This window comes from Ranitomeya imitator, chromosome 7 (assembly GCF_032444005.1).
Source record: "Ranitomeya imitator isolate aRanImi1 chromosome 7, aRanImi1.pri, whole genome shotgun sequence".
In the NCBI taxonomy this organism is placed as follows: Eukaryota; Metazoa; Chordata; class Amphibia; order Anura; family Dendrobatidae; genus Ranitomeya; species Ranitomeya imitator.
Genome location: NC_091288.1, coordinates 117,429,974 through 117,449,924, shown reverse-complemented (window position 1 = coordinate 117,449,924; position 19,951 = coordinate 117,429,974). Strand labels below are relative to the sequence as shown.

General features: G+C 43.9%; 1 protein-coding gene across 1 annotated transcript in view; it reads left to right on the top strand.

The window, feature by feature from the left end:
• TRPM2 (transient receptor potential cation channel subfamily M member 2) overlaps nucleotides 1–19,951 on the top strand; it is a 1,329,765-nt gene that overhangs the window by 399,592 nt on the left and 910,222 nt on the right. Inside the window, exons 10-14 of the mRNA XM_069733764.1 lie at nucleotides 7,512–7,614; nucleotides 8,627–8,748; nucleotides 15,394–15,744; nucleotides 15,912–16,049; nucleotides 17,134–17,263. Coding sequence (XP_069589865.1) covers nucleotides 7,512–7,614; nucleotides 8,627–8,748; nucleotides 15,394–15,744; nucleotides 15,912–16,049; nucleotides 17,134–17,263 — 844 coding nt within the window. The remainder of the gene's footprint in view (nucleotides 1–7,511; nucleotides 7,615–8,626; nucleotides 8,749–15,393; nucleotides 15,745–15,911; nucleotides 16,050–17,133; nucleotides 17,264–19,951) is intronic.

Genomic DNA, 19,951 nt, shown 5'->3' with positions numbered 1-19,951 from the left:
GTCTGTACGCATTGACTCCTCCTCATACACAAGTTCCTCAGAATCATCGCTGCAGGAGCCGTCACAGTCCACCTCCACATGGACCCGTGAACGTTTACCTGTTACGACCGACATGAGCACAGCCGTGGCCAAACGTCAACAGGCCATCTTGAAACTAGTTTCTTTGGGGAATCGAAGCCACACAGTGCAGGAGCTCTGGAATGCCATCAAGCAGGAGAGCGATGTGTGGTTTGTGCCAGCGAATCTCCAGCCAGGCATGGTAGTGTGTGACAATGGCCGAAATCTGGTGGCAGCTTTGGCCATTGGCAACCTCACTCACATCCCATGTCTGGCACATGTGTTCAATTTGGTTGTGCAGAGTTTTCTGAGGGACTATCCGGATTTTGACGCACTGCTGCACAAGGTCTGCCTAGAATGTGCTCACTTGCGGCGTTCCAGCTTGGCAAGATCCCGCATTGCTGCTCTGTATCGCCGATTCCGCCTTCCGGAACACCGCATCATATGTGACCTAGCTACCAGGTGGAATTCCACATTATCTGAATGTGTGCTTACTCTTTGCTCCAACACCGCTAGTTGGGGCTCTAGGAAGACAATCTGGAATAGGCAACGCATCTGGGTTCCAGCACTGTCAGCTGGTTCTCGGCAGTGTCTTTGTCACGGGTACTCCCTCGTGCCCAGCCTGGGTCCAGCACCGTCAGCTGGTTCCGGGTACTGTCAAGGTCACTTAGACGCCTATGCGTTGCCCCGTCGTGTTGCGGTCGGGTTAGCCAATTCCATGGTGCCTCCAGTTTAGGAGCTTCCTATGTGGGCTGCGGGAATTGGCAATCAAGGCTGGTTCTGTAGAGCCAGTAGGCCAAGCTTCCCCTGTAGGACTGTTGGTGTTCGGTAACTGCGGCAGCCTCGTGGCCTAGCTGTTCTCTCCTCTCCTGTGGACCTTCTGGTCCACATCCTGGTTCCAGCACCGTCAGCTGGTTCTGGGCAGAGCCTTTGGCTTAGGTGCCTCCTTCTGGGTATCCCAGTTCCGCCAACGCCAGGCGGTCCTTGGTAGTGCTTTTAAGCGCGGGTACGTACAGCTTAGTAACCGGGTTCCAGCACCATCAGCTGGTCCTCGGTCGTGCCATTGGCTCTTGCACACTTGGGCAACGCATCCGGGTTCCAGTACCGTCAGCTGGTTCTCGGCAGTGTCTTTGTCACGGGTACTCCCTCGTGCCCAGCCTGGTTCCAGCACCGTCAGCTGGTTCCGGGTAGTGTCAAGCTCACTGAGACGCCTATGCGTTGCCCCGTCGTGTTGCGGTCGGGTTAGCCAACTCCATGGTGCCTCCAGTTTAGGAGCTTTCTATGTGGGCTGCGGGAATTGGCAATCAAGGCTGGTTCTGTAGTGCCAGTAGGCCAAGCTCCCCCTGTAGGACTGTTGGTGTTCGGTATCTGCGGCAGCCTCGCGGCCTAGCTGTTCTCTCCTTTCCTGTGGACGTTCTGGTCCACATCCTGGTTCCAGCACCGTCAGCTGGTTCCGGGCAGAGCCTTTGGCTTAGGTGCCTCCTTCTGGGTATCCCAGTTCCGCCAACGCCAGGCGGTCCTTGGTAGTGCTTTTAAGCGCGGGTACCTACAGCTTAGTAACCGGGTTCCAGCACCGTCAGATGGTACTCGGTCGTGCCATTGGCTCTTGCACACTTGGGCAACGCATCCGGGTTCCAGTACCGTCAGCTGGTTCTCGGCAGTGTCTTTGTCACGGGTACTCCCTCGTGCCCAGCCTGGTTCCAGCACCGTCAACTGGTTCCGGGTAGTGTCAAGCTCACTGAGACGCCTATGCGTTGCCCCGTCGTGTTGCGGTCGGGTTAGCCAACTCCATGGTGCCTCCAGTTTAGGAGCTTCCTATGTGGGCTGCGGGAATTGGCAATCAAGGCTGGTTCTGTAGTGCCAGTAGGCCAAGCTTCCCCTGTAGGACCGTTGGTGTTCGGTAACTGCGGCAGCCTCGCGGCCTAGCTGTTCTCTCCTCTCCTGTGGACGTTCTGGTCCACATCCTGGTTCCAGCACTGTCAGCTGGATCCGGGCAGAGCCTTTGGCTTAGGTGCCTCCTTCTGGGTATCCGAGTTCCGCCAACGCCAGGCAGTCCTTGGTAGTGCTTTTAAGCGTGGGTACCTACAGCTTAGTAACCGGGTTCCAGCACCGTCAGCTGCTCCTCGGTCGTGCCATTGGCTCTTGCACACTTGGGCAACGCATCCGGGTTCCAGTACCGTCAGCTGGTTCTCTGCAGTGTCTTTGTCACGGGTACTCCCTCGTGCCTAGCCTGGTTCCAGCACCGTCAGCTGGTTCCGGGTAGTGTCAAGCTCACTGAGACGCCTATGCGTTGCCCCGTCGTGTTGCGTGTTGTGAATTCAGTTGTCGATCTCCCTCCTGTGGTCGTGAATGGTACTTCGACGAGTTCTGTCCATGGACTCCTGTTTTGACCTGGTGGTTAGGAGCACCAGGAAAGACCTGATAGTTAAACCTCAAACAGGACAAGCTCTGGGATGTGGGAGCTCTGCTGACCGCAATCCCTAATCCTATCACACACACTAGAAATAGCCATAAAGCGCTCCTGACGCTCCCTAGGCGCCTCGTCACAGCCTAAGAACTAGCTAGCCCTAGAGAAAGAAAGTAAGCCTACCTTGCCTCAGAGAAATTCCCCAAAGGAAAAGGCAGCCCCCCACATATATTAACTGTGAGTTAAGATGAAAGTCACAAACACAGAAATGAAAACAGGTTTTAGCACAGGGAGGCCAGACTAACTAAATAGACAGAGGATAGGAAAGGTATCTTTGCGGTCAGCACAAAAACTACAAAAGACCACGCAGAGTGTGCAAAAAGACCCCCGCACCGACTCACGGTGCGGAGGCGCCACCCTGCATCCCAGAGCTTCCAGCTAGCAAGACAAAATAATGAAAGCAAGCTGGACTAGCAAACCATGAACAGAAAATAACAAACTCTGCGTGGTCTTTTGTAGTTTTGTGCTGACCGCAAAGATACCTTTCCTATCCTCTGTCTATTTAGTTAGTCTGGCCTCCCTTAGCTAAACCTGTTTCATTTTTGTGTTTGTGACTTTCATCTTAACTCACAGTTAATATTTGTGGGGGGCTGCCTTTTCCTTTGGGGAAATTTCTCTGAGGCAAGGTAGGCTTTATTTTCTATCTCTAGGGCTAGCTAGTTCTTAAGGCTGTGCCGAGGCATCTAGGCCTGTTAGGTACGCTCCACGGCTATTTCTAGTGTGTGTGATAGGATTAGGGTTTGCGGTCAGCAAAGTTCCCACTTCCCAGAGCTTGTCCTGTGAGTTTGACCATCAGGTCATTCCGGGTGCTCCTAACCACCAGGTCATAACAGTTGCGGTCGGGTTAGCAAACTCCATGGTGCCTCCAGTTTAGGAGCTTCCTATGTGGGCTGCGGGAATTGGCAATCAAGGCTGGTTCTGTAGTGCCAGTAGGCCAAGCTCCCCCTGTAGGACTGTTGGTGTTCGGTAACTGCGGCAGCCTTGCGGCCTAGCTGTTCTCTCCTCTCCTGTGGACCTTCTGGTCCACATCCTGGTTCCAGCACCGTCAGCTGGTTCCGGGCAGAGCCTATGGCTTAGGTGCCTCCTTCTGGGTATCCGAGTTCCGCCAACGCCAGGCGGTCCTTGGTAGTGCTTTTAAGCGCGGGTACCTACAGCTTAGTAACCGGGTTCCAGCACCGTCAGCTGGTCTTCGGTAGTTCCATTGGCTCTTGGACCTTCGGCTACCCATCCGGGTTCCAGTACCGTCAGCTGGTTCTCGGCAGTGTCTTTTGCTCTTGTACCTTCTGCTCCCCATCCTGGTTCCAGTAACGTCAGCTTGTTCCGGGCAGAGCCTTTGGCTTAGGTGCCTCCTTCTGCGTATCTGAGTTCCGCCAACGTCAGGCGGTCCTTGGTAGTGCTTTTTAGCACGGGTACCTCCTGCTTAGTAACCGGGTTCCAGTAACGTCAGCTGGTCCTTGGTAGTTCCATTGGCTCTTTGACCTTCGGGTAGCCATCCGAGTTCCAGTTCCATCAGCTGGTTCTCGGCATTTTCTCAGCCTTCTTGTGCCTTCTGCTACATTTCCAAGTTCAAGACCCTAAAGACGACGACCCGGAAGACCACCCCTAAGATGACGACGACACCAGAGACGACAACCACTGAGATGACAACGACCCTGGAGATGACGACCCTGAAGACCACCCCGATGACGATGACGACGATGACAGCGGAGACGACGACGGTGGAGACGACGACCCTGGAGACTACGACATGGAAGACCGAGAAGCAGAAGAACAAGAGGCTGCAGAACAAAGAGCAGAAGAACATTAAGCATAACACTTAATATCAGAGCAAAAGATATTATCTAAATTATATGCAGAAGAAGACTAAGCAGTGTATGGGGGTGAGTCCGTTCCTCCTCGTGGTGCCCCTGGATAAAGCCTGATGCTGCAGGCCAAACTGAACGCGGACAAATGTAACTTTTGTGACAGGCAGAACGGAAGGTGTAATCTTCAAACTTTTATAGATAACAACTACGGGAATGCCTGTCACAAATGAGAATATGATGAAGAAGTAGAATAGGAAGAATAATAATAGTTGAAGAAAATGAATATGAATAATGTAATAAAAAAATGTAGAAGATGAAGAAGAAGATGAATAAGGTGAAGAAGAAGTTGATGTCAAAGAAGCTGATGATGATGAAGATGAAAGTGTGGGAAAAGTAAAAAAAAAGAAGGGGAAGGGCGTGGAATAGTGAAACATCAATATCTGACAAAAAAAAAAAATTTACATAGTCAATATCTTTGTCACTCCGAACGTCTTTAAAAAAAAATAAAATTCCTGCTATTCTATTTGATTGGGCTAAACCTCTATGTCTTTAATGTCTCCGCCACCTCCCCAAATACATCCTGCATTATTCTTAGTTGTTTTCCTTCATGTAGAATGAACCTACAAGGAAAGAAAGGGCTTATTTACATTCCGATATTTTGGTCCCATTGACTTGTATTGGGATCGGGTATCGGTATCGGTATCGGCGATATCCGATATTTTTTGAATATCGGCCGATCCAATCTGATACCGATACTTTCCGATACCGGAAGGTATCGCTCAACACTAGTTAAAGCTGATTTGTCACAAGATTTCACAATACAAACTGAATTTTTTAAATAAATATCTTATGTGATTTTGCATTTACTGCCATGAATCTATATCAGAATGGCTGTATATCTGCTATATAATTGTCTAAGGGTCACTTCCATCTGTCTGTCTGTCTGTCACGGATATTCATTGGTCGCGGCCACTGTCTGTCCTGGAAATCCAAGTCGCTGATTGGTCGTGGCAAAACAGCCATGACCAATCAGTGACGGGCACAGACCGGAATAAAATGGCCGCTCCATACTCCCCGCAGTCAGTGTCCCTGGCGCTCGCTCCATACTCCCCGCTTCATAGTCCCCGCAGTCAGTGTGCCCGGTGCCTGCTCCATACTCCCCGCTCCATACTCCCCGCAGTCAGCGCCCGCTCCATACTCCCCTCCGTTCACCGCACACACAGGGTTAATGCCAGCGGTAACGGACCGCGTTATGCCACCGGTAATGCACTCCGTAACCGCTGCTATTAACCATGTGTGACCAAGTTTTTTCTATTGATGCTGCCTATGCAGCATCAATAGTAAAAAGATGCAATGTTAAAAATAATAAAAAAACAAAAAACCTGCTATTCTCACCTTCCATCGTCGGACGATGCGCTCGTGCCGGCCGCCATCTTCCGTTCCCAGAGATGCATTGCGAACTTACCCAGAAGACTTAGCGGTATCGTGAGACCGCTAAGTCATCTGGGTAATTTTGCAATGCATCCTGGGAACAGAAGATGGCGGCCGCATCGCACAGCTTCGCTGGATCCCAGGGGTGAGTATATAACTATTTTTTATTTTATTATTTTTTTCAACAGGGATATGGTGCACACACTGCTAAATACTGCGAGGGCAGTGTTATATACCTATGTGTCTGGGCAATATACTATGTGACTGGCCAATATACTACGCGACTGGGCAATATACTATGTGGTTGGGCAATACACTACGTCGCTGGGCAATATACTACGTTGATGGGCAATATACTAAGTCGCTGAGCAATATACTACGTGACTGGGCAATATACTATGTGACTGGGCAATATACTACGTGACTGGGCAATATACTACGTCACTGGGCAATATACTACGTAACTGGGCAATATACTACATGACTGGGCAATATACTACGTGACTGGGCAATATACTATGTGACTGGGCAATATACTAAGTCGCTGAGCAATATACTACGTGACTGGGCAATATACTACGTGACTGGGCAATATACTACGTGACTGGGCAATATACTATGTGGCTGGGCAATATACTATGTGACTGGGCAATATACTACGTCACTGGGCAATATACTACGTAACTGGGCAATATACTACGTGACTGGGCAATATACTACGTGACTGGGCAATATACTACGTGACTGGGCAATATACTATGTTGCTGGGCAATATACTACGTGACTGGGCAATATACTACGTCGCTGGGCAATATACTACGTAGCTGGGCAATATACTATGTGACTGGGCAATATACTATGTGACTGGGCAATATACTACGTGACTGGGCAATATACTATGTGACTGGGCAATAAACTACGTGGCTGGGCAATATACTACGTGGACATACATATTCTAGAATACCCAATGCGTTAGAATCGGGCCACCATCTAGTTCTCTTATAAAAGTTTTACTCAGTTGCCCCTCACCTATTTGTATTGACAATTCCTGACGGCTCCTCCTCTCCCAGCTCAGATCTCCCACTACTCACTATTAGCTCTGAAGCTGTCAGTCAGGCTGGCTGGTTGGAGACTGAATACACTTAGATTAATGAGCAATTTAATTTTATAGCTCATCTTAAAGGGATATTTCCATATATACATTTATGGCAAAATCATTGAACTCCCATCCATCTTGAGAATAAGTTTAGTGCTTCTATCCGTGGAGAATTGGCTTAAATTCCCATAAAAATAATAAGAATTCTGACAACGTCTGCACTAACAGCAATGTGTCAAGGTTTCCTTATTGAAATAGATGTCAGTTCCATTGGGGGAACTCACATCATCTCAACATTTTTGAAATATTCTTTTGATATATTACAAATGCATGAGATGGGAATACTTTTTAATATAAGGATTAAACAGCCTTTCTGACAAGGATTTTCTTAGTAAATACAAAAAGTCTCATCAAATCTAATATATTTCATTATAATTTGATTGTGAAATGTATAACGAGAGACTAAGCACAGAACTCCTGGTCAGCATGGGACAACGATGCTTGGCTTTAAAAACATAACACTCTACAATTAGGCTCCTTATCTGCCCCTTCCAAAGTTATACTGGCCTGCATTAAAGAGTTAAAAATAATCATACATAAAAGTTAGTGGTAGTTACAAACACTTTAACTATCTTTCTTCATTTTGCCTTACCAGATACAAGATATTATAAGGCACAGCCAGTTACTAACCATATTTCGAGAGGACAAGGATGACCAGCATGACATTGATGTAGCTATTCTTCAAGCTTTGCTAAAAGGTAATTGTGGAGACATGAGGGTAAGAGAGTGCGCTCATCTGCTGGCCTGGCTATCTTTAGAAAGACCTCAAGGGCCAGGGTTCATCCTATTGAACACCCATACTCTTTCCCCATGGGCAGAATACTACTCTGACAACACAGAGGGAGTAACACACTGCGATAATACATTCCCAGCAAGTACACAAGATGGTGCAAATGACAGAATTTCACCCTGCGTTGGTTCACTAAGGACTAGAACCTCTGTGACTTCATGGCATCCAGGCAAACAACCCCAGTCAATAGCACCCCACTTTTGGCGGGCACCCACAGAGAGGAGGTAGCGGCAAGCTTTGGAAGCTGACTGAGCACAGTGAAGTACTGTATGTGGCCAGGTGACCTGATTGTCCTGACCTGGATTCTTCAAACGTATTTGTGGGTTCAGTGACAGTGATGGGCAGTGGAGCAGATATGTAGTCCACCAGCTGGAGCCGGGATTCCTCACCTGATGTACTGTAGAGTCTGTCTGGAAACAGAGGCATTTAGCTTTTATATCCCACAGCTCTCATTCAGGGCATTCCCTCACAGGAATGGGGACGGTATGGAGGAGGTAATGGCACATTGTTTGATTGTTCAGTTATACTGCATATTTTTCCTCCAAGTTTTGCAGACTGGTACACAGCAGCAGCTGATGAAATACATAATAAGAAACAATTCCACAAATTGACATACAACAAATGTAAACGAACAGATTCACATGAAACAATGGCTCATGTCCCTTGACCTACTGAACAAAGGAATAATATTTCTGGCATAATTAAGAATACTTCACTCTCGCACAAGTGACCAGATTGACGCTGTGTCGCCGCAGTAATAATCTGATGTTGTCTTCTATTATTTTTGAACTTCCAAACATAACCTAGCTACACATAACTTAACACATTGCAATATACATTCAGTGGTAGACTATTACACATTACACAGTTTTATTATTTTTTCCTATTTATATCTAAAATTAATGGGTCTTTTTTTCTAGCTTCATTGAGTCATGACCAACAAGGACATGAAAACTGGGACCATCAATTAAAGCTAGCAGTGGCGTGGAATAGAGTTGACATTGCAAAAAGTGAGATTTTCACAGATGATCATCAATGGAAGGTGAGAGAAATGTTGAAAGACTCTTTCATTTTATAAGATCTACTTTAATTAAATATAAAACTGTGAAATAATACTTGATGTTCAATTCAAATGTTGTTCTCATTGATACAAATAAACATGCAAATGCAGTAACTTGAATAAACATATGAATGTGTCATACAAATATGGAAGGTGTCATTCAATGCCGTGCTGGTGAAGACTAGATACAGATTAAAACTCCAAAAAGTTTAATATACAGCTTTACAGTGTCAACACATTTCAAGACTACACACAACTTCTTCATCAGGCCAAAAACCTAACATTGGGTTAGATTTTCATCCTGATGAAAAGGTTGTGTGTGGCCTTGAAACGCGCTGACACTGTAAACTTGTACATTAAACTTTCTCGAGTTTTATTCTGTATTGAGTCTTCAGCGGCAGCTCATTGAATGACTTGTCCATCCCGTTCCATATCGCTCTTGGTATCTCCACGACCAGTGTCTTGCAGCAGCTGATTTTACATGCCTATCAAATGCTGCCTCAGAGCAAACTTACCAGGTGAGTGAATTCCTTATTCCTAGATTATGTTATACAGGAAAGATATATATCTTGGTACCGTGTTAGCCAGTAGATAGAAAAATATTTAGAATTGAGAGTCCTCAGTGGTTGATACCTTTTAACCCCTTAGCGACCGCCGATACGCCTTTTAACGGCGGCCGCTAAGGGTACTTAAAGCACAGCGCCGTTAATTAACGGCGCTGTGGAAAAAGTGAATAGCGCCCCCCAGAGTCGGATTTTCTCCGGGGTCTCGGCTGCCGGGGGTAGCCGAGACCCCAGAGAACATGATTCGGGGGGTTTTGTACCGACCCCGCATTTGCGATCGCCGGTAATTAACCGTTTACCGGCGATCGCAAAAAAAAAAAAAAACGCGATCCCTTTTTAATTTCTCTGTCCTCCGATGTGATCGCACATCAGAGGACAGAGAAAGGGGGTCCCAGATAGCCCCTCGATACTCACCTATCTCCCCCGGTGCTCCTCGTGGCTCCCGGTGGGCGCCGCCATCTTCAAAATGGCGGGCGCATGCGCAGTGCGCCCGCCGGCCGGCCCGGGAGAATCTTTAGGGTCTCGGCTGCCGGGGGTAGCCGAGACCCCAAAGAGCATGATCGGGTCGACTTTACCAACCCCTGTTTTGCGATCGCCGGTAATTAACTGTTTACAGGCGACCGCAAAAAAAACTGTTTAGGTACATCAGGGCGTCTCCAAACACGACAGCCAATTTTGCGCTCAAAAAGTCAAATGGTGCTCCCTCCCTTCTGAGCTCTTCCGTGCGCCCAAACAGTGGCTTACCCCCATATATGGGGCATCAGCGTACTCGGGATAAATTGGACAACAACTTCTGGTGTCCAATTTCTCCTGTTACCCTTGTGAAAATAAAAACTTGGGGCTACATTATCTTTTTTGTGGAAAAAAAAATATTTTTTATTTTCACGACTCTGCATTCTAAACTTCTGTGAAGCACTTGGGCATTCAAAGTTCTCACCACACATCTAGATAAGTTCCATGGGGGTCTAGTTTCCAAAATGGGGTCACTTGTGGGGGATTTCTACTGTTTAGGCACAACAGGGGCTCTCCAAACGCGACATGGCGTCCGATCTCAATTCCAGACAATTCTACATTGAAAAAGTAAAATGGCACTCCTTCTCTTCCAAGCTCTGCGGTGCGCCCAAACAGTGTTTTACCCCCACATATTGGGTATCGACGTACTCAGGAGAAATCGCACAACAACTTTTGTGGTCTAATTTCTCCTGTTACCCTTGTGAAAATAAAAATTTGGGGGCAAAAAGATCATTTTTGTAGAAAAAATGCGATTTTTTTTTTCACGGCTCTACGTTATAAACTTCTGTGAAGCACATGGGGGTTCAAAGTGCTCACCACACATCTAGATAAGTTCCTTATGGGGTCTAGTTTCCAAAATGGTGTCACTTGTGGGGAGTTTCCACTGTTTAGGTACATCAGGGGCTCTCCAAACGCGACATGGCGTCCAATCTCAATTCCAGCCAATTCTGCATTGAAAAAGTCAAACGGCGCTCCTTCACTTCCAAGTTCTGCGGTGCGCCCAAAAAAGTGGTTTACCCCCACATATGGGGTATTGTCATATTCAGGAGAAATTGCATAACAAAATTTATGGTTACATTTCTGTTTTTACACATGTGAAAATAAAAAAAATGGTTCTGAATTAAGATGTTTGCAAAAAAAAGTTAAATGTTCATTTTTTCCTTCCACATTGTTTCAGTTCCTGTGAAGCACGTAAAGGGTTAATAAACTTCTTGAATGTGGTTTTGAGAACCTTGAGGGGTGTAGTTTTTAGAATGGTGTCACACTTGGTTATTTTCTATCGTATAGACCCCTCAAAATGACTTCAAATGTGATGTGGTCCCTAAAAAAAAATGGTGTTGTAAAAATGAGAAATTGCTGGTCAACTTTTAACCCTTATAACTCCCTAACAAAAAAAAATGTTGATTCCAAAATTGTGCTGATGTAAAGTAGACATGTGAGAAATGTTATTTATTAACTATTTTTCATGACATATCTCTCTGATTTAAGGGCATAAAAATACAAAGTTTGAAAATTTCAAAATTTTAAAAATTTTCGCCATATTTCCGTTTTTTTCATAAATAATCGCAAGTAATATTGAAGAAATGTTACCACTAACATGAACTACAATATGTCACGAAAAAACAGTCTCAGAATCAGCAAGATCCGTTGAAGCGTTCCAGAGTTATAACCTCATAAAGTGACAGTGGTCAGAATTGTAAAAATTGGCTCGGTCATTAAGTACCAAATTGGCTCTGTCACTAAGGGGTTAATGGCTAACTGAAAAGATGGTAACAAATTGCAAGCTTTCAAGACTACTCAGGTCTCTTCATCAGTCACAGACTAATACAAAATCTGAAGATTCACATATTTATGCACAACACAGCACAGAAAAATGCCATAGACAAGACAGGTGACGTGAAGCAGAACTACCATTATGTTCCAATATTTATGGACATAACTGCTTATCACTCTCACATAATGGTGGTTCTGCTTCACGTCACCTGTCTTATCTATGGAATTATTTCTGGGCTGTATTGTACATAAATATGTGATTCTTCAGATTTTGTATTAGTCTATGCCTGATGAAGAGCCCTGAGTACTCTCGAAAGCTTGCAATTTGTTACCATCTTTTCAGTTAGCCATTAAGGCTATGTGCCCACGTTGCAGATTAGGCTTAGGAATTTCTGGTGCGGATTCTGCATCTCTTAGCAGAAAACGCAGGTGCAGATTTGTCGCATTTTTGTGCAGATTTTGTGCGTTTTTGGTGCGGATTTGCTGCAGATTTTTTGCAGATTTATTGTGTTTTTTACCCCTACGGATTTCTATCATGGAATGGGTACAAAAATGCTGCAGATCCGCAAAAAAGAAGTGACATGCTACTTCTTTTAATCTGCAGCGTTTCCACATGGAATTTTCCGCACCATTAGCACAGCGGGTTTTTTTTTCTCATTGATTTACATTGTACTGTAAATCACTTGTGGATCTGCAGTGTTTCTGCACCGCAAAAAACGCTGCGGATCCACAGGAAATCCGCAACGGGTGCACATACCCTAAAAGGTATCAACCACTGAGGACTCTTAATTCTAAATATTTTCTAGATTATATTATTATCAGATAAGACTCTACTGGCTCTTCTGTTTCCCAATCTTTTCATCTGTGTTATACAAAAGACAGATGCAGGTACGAAAATAGAACTCATTTAGAAATATGGCCAGTAGTTGAGAAATACCAAAGGTTCCATTTACACAGACTGGCCAGTGGTACTTAATGGCTTTACCAATTGGTTGTTGTTTATTAGCCTGTTTACACAGACAGAACAAAGTAAACAAGCAATCTGTAATAGATCATACAGTGTGCATAGGCTGCCATTGTTCTCGGTGGGGTGAGTCCTGTTTATACAGGACAATGCACTGCAGAGAACTTTGATCTAGTGTGCTGCACAAAAAATCTTTTCACCCAATGTAGGAGTGTTTTGGTCATTCTTCAGGTAATCAGATGCCCGTTTACACTGAGAGATTATCATACAATGATAGCTCTTAAGAACGCTTGTACACTATTATCTTTCAGTGTAAATGCAGCTTAAAGGTACCGTCACACTGAACGATATCGCTAGCGATCCGTGACGTTGCAGCGTCCTGGCTAGCGATATCGTTCAGTGTGACACACAGCAGCGATCAGAATCCTGCTGTGATGTCGTTGGTCACTGCAGAAAGTCCAGAACTTTATTTGGTAGCTGGACTCCCTGCAGACATCGCTGAATCGGCGTGTGTGACACCGATTCAGCGATGTCTTCACTGGTAACCAAGGTAAACATCGGTTTACTAAGCGCAGGGCCGCGCTTAGTAAGCCGATGTTTACCCTGGTTACCATCGTAAAAGTAAAAAAAAAAAAAACACTTCATACTTACCTCTCGCTGTCTGTCCCTCGGCGCTCTGCTTCTCTGCCCTGTGTAAGCCCAGCGGCCGGAAAGCAGAGCGGTGACGTCACCGCTGTGCTTTCCGGCCGCTGTGCTTACACAGGGCAGAAAAGCAGAGCGCCGAGGGACAGACAGCGGAAGGTAAGTATGTAGTGTTTGTTTTTTTTTTACTTTTACGCTGGTAACCAGGGTAAACATCGGGTTACTAAGCGCGGCCCTGCGCTTAGTAACCCGATGTTTACCCTGGTTACCGGCATCGTTGGTTGCTGGAGAGCGGTCTGTGTGACAGCTCTCCAGCGACCAAACAGCGACGCTGCAGCGATCCGGATCGTTGTCGGTATCGCTGCAGCGTCGCTCAGTGTGACGGTACCTTAATGTATGTATGTACGTATGTGCACACGTCAGGATTTCTTGCAGAAATTTTCCTGACAAAAACCAGACATTTCTGCCAGAAATCCGCATGCGTTTTTACCACGATTTTGACACGTTTTTGATGCGTTTTTTGTGCGTTTTTTTCCCAAATGCATAGAATTGCGGGAAAAACGCAGAAAATCTGCAAAAATAATGAACATGCTCATTTTTTTACCGCGATGCGTTTTTTTCGCAGAAAAAAACGCATCCATGTGCACAAAACATGCAGAATGCATTCTAAATGATAGCATGCATAATGTATGCGTTTTAATGAGTTTTCATAGCGTTGGAGGGGAAGGGAACAAAGCAAAAAAGAAGTGGTGAGGTGAAGTGGGGAGGGCTTGGAGAAATTTAGTGGGAAAGACTCAGTGTTTTTAAGTATTTAGATATAATAATGGGAATTGGTCCCAATAATTGGTCCAAATGGGACAAAGTTATAAGGGAAGTCTATGTTTTCAAGGGAACCAGAACCTCACAAAATGATCATGAGTTCCTTCTGTCCAGCTTGGCTGCCTCTCCAGCCTGCAATTCTGGTTCACTTTTTCTAGCAATTGAGATATGGTGGAAACAGTAGTTTGCAACCATTGTAGTAATATTAAACATTTGGCTGTAGCTGGATCATTTTTTGAGGATTTATTGATAGGCAAATACGCCAAATGTGAGATAAAGAACCCTTTTTTTTTGTATTAGATATAAATTACTGTCCTAAACTAAGTTGTCGCCAGGGCCTAGTTTAATTTATTGAGGCTTTGCATCTAGGGCAGTTGTCACTGCATGTCATTGGTTTTTACTAGTTAAACTGGGCCCTGGTGACAACTTAGTTTAGGACAGTAATTTTATATCTAATACACTACTGCAGTGGACAGGCATATCTAGGGCTAATTTTTTATACAATGTATTAGCTGACTGCCTGTTCAAACTAGCCCTTTTTTCTAATTCACACTTTTTTCTAATTTTAAAGACACGCAGTATCTAACACTGGCCACGTAGTATATAGCAGCCGCGCAGTATATAACACAGCCCACGTAGTATATAACACTGCCCACGTAGTATAAAGCAGCCACATAGTATATAATACAGCCCACGTAGTATATAGCAGTGTGGGCACCATATCCCTGTTAAAAATGAATAAATAAAAAATAGTTATATACTCCCCCTCCGGCCTCCAGCGAAGCTGTGTCGATGCATGCACGGCTGCCGCTAGCTTCCGTTCACAGGATGCATTGCAAAATTACCCAGATGACTTAGCAGTCTCGTGAGACCGCTAAGTTTTCTGGGTAATTTCGCAATGCATCTCTGGGAACGGAAGCTGGCGGCAGCCGCGCGCGCCTCAGCGTACAACGAAAGGTGAGAATAGCAAGTTTTTTGTTTTTCTATTATTTTTAACATTAGATCTTTTTACTATTGATGCTGCATAGGAGTGCGTTACCCGTGGCATAACACGGTCCGTTAACGCTGTCATTAACCCTGTGTGAGCGCTGACTGGAGGGGATTATGGAGCGGGTGCCGAGCACTGAGTGGACGGGAGTAGGGAGGGACTAATTCTCGGCCGGGCTGTGGCCGTCGCTGATTGGTCACGGCAGCCAGGACAGGCAGCTGGCGGGACCAATCAGCAACGCGGGATTTCCGAGATGGAAGTTGCAGACAGACAGATGGAAGTACCCCTTAGACAATTATATATATAGATAATAATAATAATTATTGATTTTCTTAGAGTTGTTACTTATTTTCTGTATGTTACAGCCCTCAGATCTTCATCCAGTCATGACAGCTGCATTGATTCACAACAAACCTGATTTTGTTAAGCTGTTTTTGGAGCACGGTGTGCGCTTGGAAGAATACGCTACACAAGAAACTATGATTAATCTGTATAACAACACGGACCCATCATGTTTGTTCCATAGCAAGCTAGCAAAGATTATTGAAGATGAAAGGTTTCGATTACAATTCAGAAAATCATCAAAACTTCGTCTTCACCATGTGTCTCAAGTTCTGAGGGAACTCCTTGGTGACTTCACAAAACACCTTTATCCAAAGCCCAAAAGTACAGAACGACCTAGACTGTCTATAGCAGTCCCACACATCAAAATAAATGTAGGTTATTATTGTTATTATTATTCTGGCATAAAATATGTTTGTTTTTGTTTTTTTATTTTTTCTCTATGTGACTTCTTTTTCTTAAATTTGTCTATGGTCTTGATTCTCACTACCTACTAATTTATGGAACTGAAACCTATTTTGTTACTAAAATTATGCTTCAGGTACAGAAAGTCACCCTCCGTTCTTTTCACAAAAGATCTCAAGGAAAACCATCATGTACAATGGATCCAGTAAGGGATCTCCTCATATGGGCAATTGTACAAAATCGTAAGGAACTTGCAGAAATCATATGGATCCAGGTGAGTGAAGAGTTGCTACTACAATTTTTTGAATGCTTGCTATCATTTTAAGTTCCTTTACTTTTGTAAACTTTGAACATACAGTTTGAATAACTAAAAAACAATGTATGTATAATATGGGAGGTTGCAATCATTGAGAACGAAAGATATTTTCAGATATTCATTCTTTACAGTAGAAGTGCTTTGATACTTTATGTTTTATAGTGATGCAATTTACAATCTCCAATTTGTATGGCATATTTACAAGAAATGCTATAAAGTGATTATAGGCTTTGGTTGTACCTCTGAAACCTCACTTGAATTCCAGTTACCCCAGCTCCTTTATTCATTTTGACAATGTAAGTGAATGGGGAATCAATATTGCCAATGTAATTAGAGGGGAGAGGGGTGACAATGGGCTTCTGAGATTAGAAAAATTGAGTAAAATAGGAGTAATACCATAAGATAACATAGGACTTTTTTAATTCCCTGGCTATTCGAGCACCACTGCTCCAGTGCTCCAGCATTTGTTTACTTCACTGGAAAAGTGGGGGATTTATAAAGTTTGTCTTTAATGAGTAATCGTTATTTAAACTCTACTTTTTATAAATCAGTAGTGCACATGAAACTAAGAAACTTTGTAATGTATATCATCAAAGAAATCTGCTTCTTTCTCCTTCTGTTCTGATCATTTATTCTCAAAATTCTTAATAGATGGCTAAAATCTGTTTGAGCTGAGATAGGAGATGGCAGATGGTGCACATAAAATTCTATGGAGAACAGTAGGTGTCATTGCAAGATAACTTCCATCTCCACAGAATCTTAAAAACACCAATTGTGATCTCCTATCTTAGTAGGTGTAAAATAGGTCTTCACTGAATACAGGCTTTATATATTTTACCCATGAATTGACAGTGAAAAATCAGTCAAGGATGTGAAAGAAACAAATTTTTGTGAAAAGAAATATTATCTATTTTCACGTGGACTATATACTTATGAAATCAAACTTAAAATGCTGCTACAGTATTACATACTGAAAGTACGGTAACTTAAATAAAGTCTTTTATACCTGGAAAAATAATATCTTGCCTTTTGCTATTTCTAGTGTCACGATTGTATAGCCGCAGCTTTAGCTTGCAGTAAGATGTTAAAAGAGCTTTCAAAAGAAGAAGAAGATACAGACACTTCTGAAGACATGATGACTTTGGCTGATGACTACGAACAGAAAGCCATTGGTACATTCACATTTTTTGTTTTTTTATTGATTTCAACAAAAGTTATAACTTTGTTGTTTCCTTTAAAAGGATTATGAAGGATTAATAAAACACAAGTTATTTTTCTGATCTGTGCTACACTTGCCTATAGGTTGGATATGTTATAGCAGATGTGCTCTTTAATATCACACACAACCTCTGGACATATTTGCTACTGCTTTTAAAAGAAACTGGTGATGTTTAACTCTTTTAAAATGTCTTAACAGTGTGCTTCTTATGTTCTAAAATTTTGAGGGAAAAAAGGGTTTGGCACCGTATTAGCCAGTTGAAAAAATATTGATTGTTCTCAGTGGGAGAAACAAAATAATTATCCAGTAGCTATGATTACAGCTGAGCGAATATTGCATTGTTCAGTTCGGATCATAATTGCTGAATTTGCAATATTCGGAGATTAATTCTTTGAATATTCGCCGAACATAACCGAACACCATTCATGTCAATGGGAGGCAAATGCATGCACAACACATTAAAATGGCCCCAAATACTTCCAAAACACATCAAATTAGGGGCAGCCACCACGAAAGTGGCCTCAATTCACCCACAGTACAAATTGCAGCATGGCACTGCAGCAATCAGCCAGGCATGAGGTATCAGGGTCTGGGACAGCAATTACAGCTTTCAATTGAACGTCACAGTAAGACGAGGTTGATGTGGGATCGGGGTGGGCCTCCTTTGCTGAGAGCCATGATACCACATGCAACTCCTCTATCTGCTTTCATGCCGAGCCACACTCAGGTGGTGCAAATTTCAGTTTTGTAGACTACCATTCTCAGAAAAATTTAAGGATAGTTACACGGGTAGTTGAGTCCAAGGATTTAGAGGCCTGACGGTCTCGGAGGCCTACAGCTACAGGCAACACGCATGAAGGAGACCCAACCCCAACCAGGAGTGTTCACATTTTCAAAAATTATTGTCAGACAATACCAAAGTGGCATCAATTTCACCACAGTATAGATAGTATAATAGGGATCGACAGGTCTTCCACTACACCCAATCCAGCAGATGGACACCCAACCAGGAGTGTCCACATTAAAACAAATGAGGGCCTTAAACCACAGAAGTGGAATCAATTTCACCACAGTAGAAATACTATAATAGTGACCAGCAAGTCTTTGACTACACCCAATCCAGCAGATGGTAACAAAATCAGGAGTGTTCACATTTACAAAAATTACTGGCAGACACCACAAAAGTGGCATTAATTTCACCACAGTATAGATAGTATTAATAGAGTTTAACACCCAATCCAGCAGATGGACACCCAATCTGGAGTTTTCACATTTTAAAAAATGAGGGCCTGACACCACCGAAGTGGAATAACTGTCACGAGAATAGAAATAGTATAATTGGGACCGATACATCTCCTACTACAGCCAACCCAGCAGATGTAGACCTATCATAACTGTGCACATTTCCACAAATTTGTGTTGGCAGCAGCCATGTCAGCCACAGAAGCCACACTAAAGATATTACAGAGTGCAGTTACGTGACATTAATGCATCACACTAAAAAAATCCCATATCACTTAGTCTGTACAGTCTGTGATTGGGGAGCAAAAGTCCTTGGAGATCCATGACTTGTTCATCTTGATGAAAATTAGGTGGTCTACACTTTCAGGAGACAGCCAGCTGCGCTTATCTGTCAGGACACCACCAGCAGCGCTGAAAACACATTCTGAGAGAGCGCTGGCCAAGGCGTGTGAGGTGAGTTCAGGCCATTCATCTACTTTGGAAGACCAAAATGTCAAAGGGTCCAAACTCTCACTGATGGTATTGATATTCAGTTCTAGATACTCCTGCACATCCTCACCATTTGTTCACCACAAGTAAGATTTGTGCTGGTGCACAAGCTGGTCTAAAAAAAAAGTGTCAAACGACTTACAGAAATTGGTTCTTCCACTAACACCACTGCTGCTGCTGCTAATGTTTTGGCATTGTCAAATTGATGTGCTGAAAGTTGGAAGTATAGAGCTGCGATGTGAACTGTGTGCTTCACTGCTGTCTTGGGGAAAAGCTTTCTTAAAGTTGTCTAAAAGCCTGTTTCGATACTCCAGCATTCCTAGCTCCCTTTCCAGGACGGGATGCTTGCATGAAAAACAAAAATGTCCAAATAGTTCATGAAGAAAAAAAATGCAGCACTCACCAGCTGAAGTGAAAAGTTAAATGTCCTTTGTTTCACATTCGTGCCATGAACCCATAGAAGTGAGTAATCGCGAAACGGCCATCGTCCGTCTCTCATCTTCCCCAGCATTCCTTTCACGTCCTGCTTATCTTTCTTTTGTCCATGGTACGAATGTGAAATAAAACACATGTAACTTTTCACTTCAGCTGGTGAGTGCTGCATTTTATCCTTCATGAAGTATTTGGACTAATTATAACTATACGGAGATCATGTTGCCGATAGTGCAGCAAGAAAGCACTCATATATCAGGCTCTTCATCTGACAGTTACTCACCCATCACCTCTTCATCCTCCATTTGTTCCTCGGATCTTGCACCTTCAATAACAGTTTGACTGTTATCACCAGCCCCCCTCTATCTCACTAATCCACCCTCCCTTTGCCCCCGTCTATGTGTCGACAGTCTGGAACTTAGAGACAATGTTATCCCTTCCGCATCCTCTTCTGTTTCCTCCTCTTCTTCTGGGACCA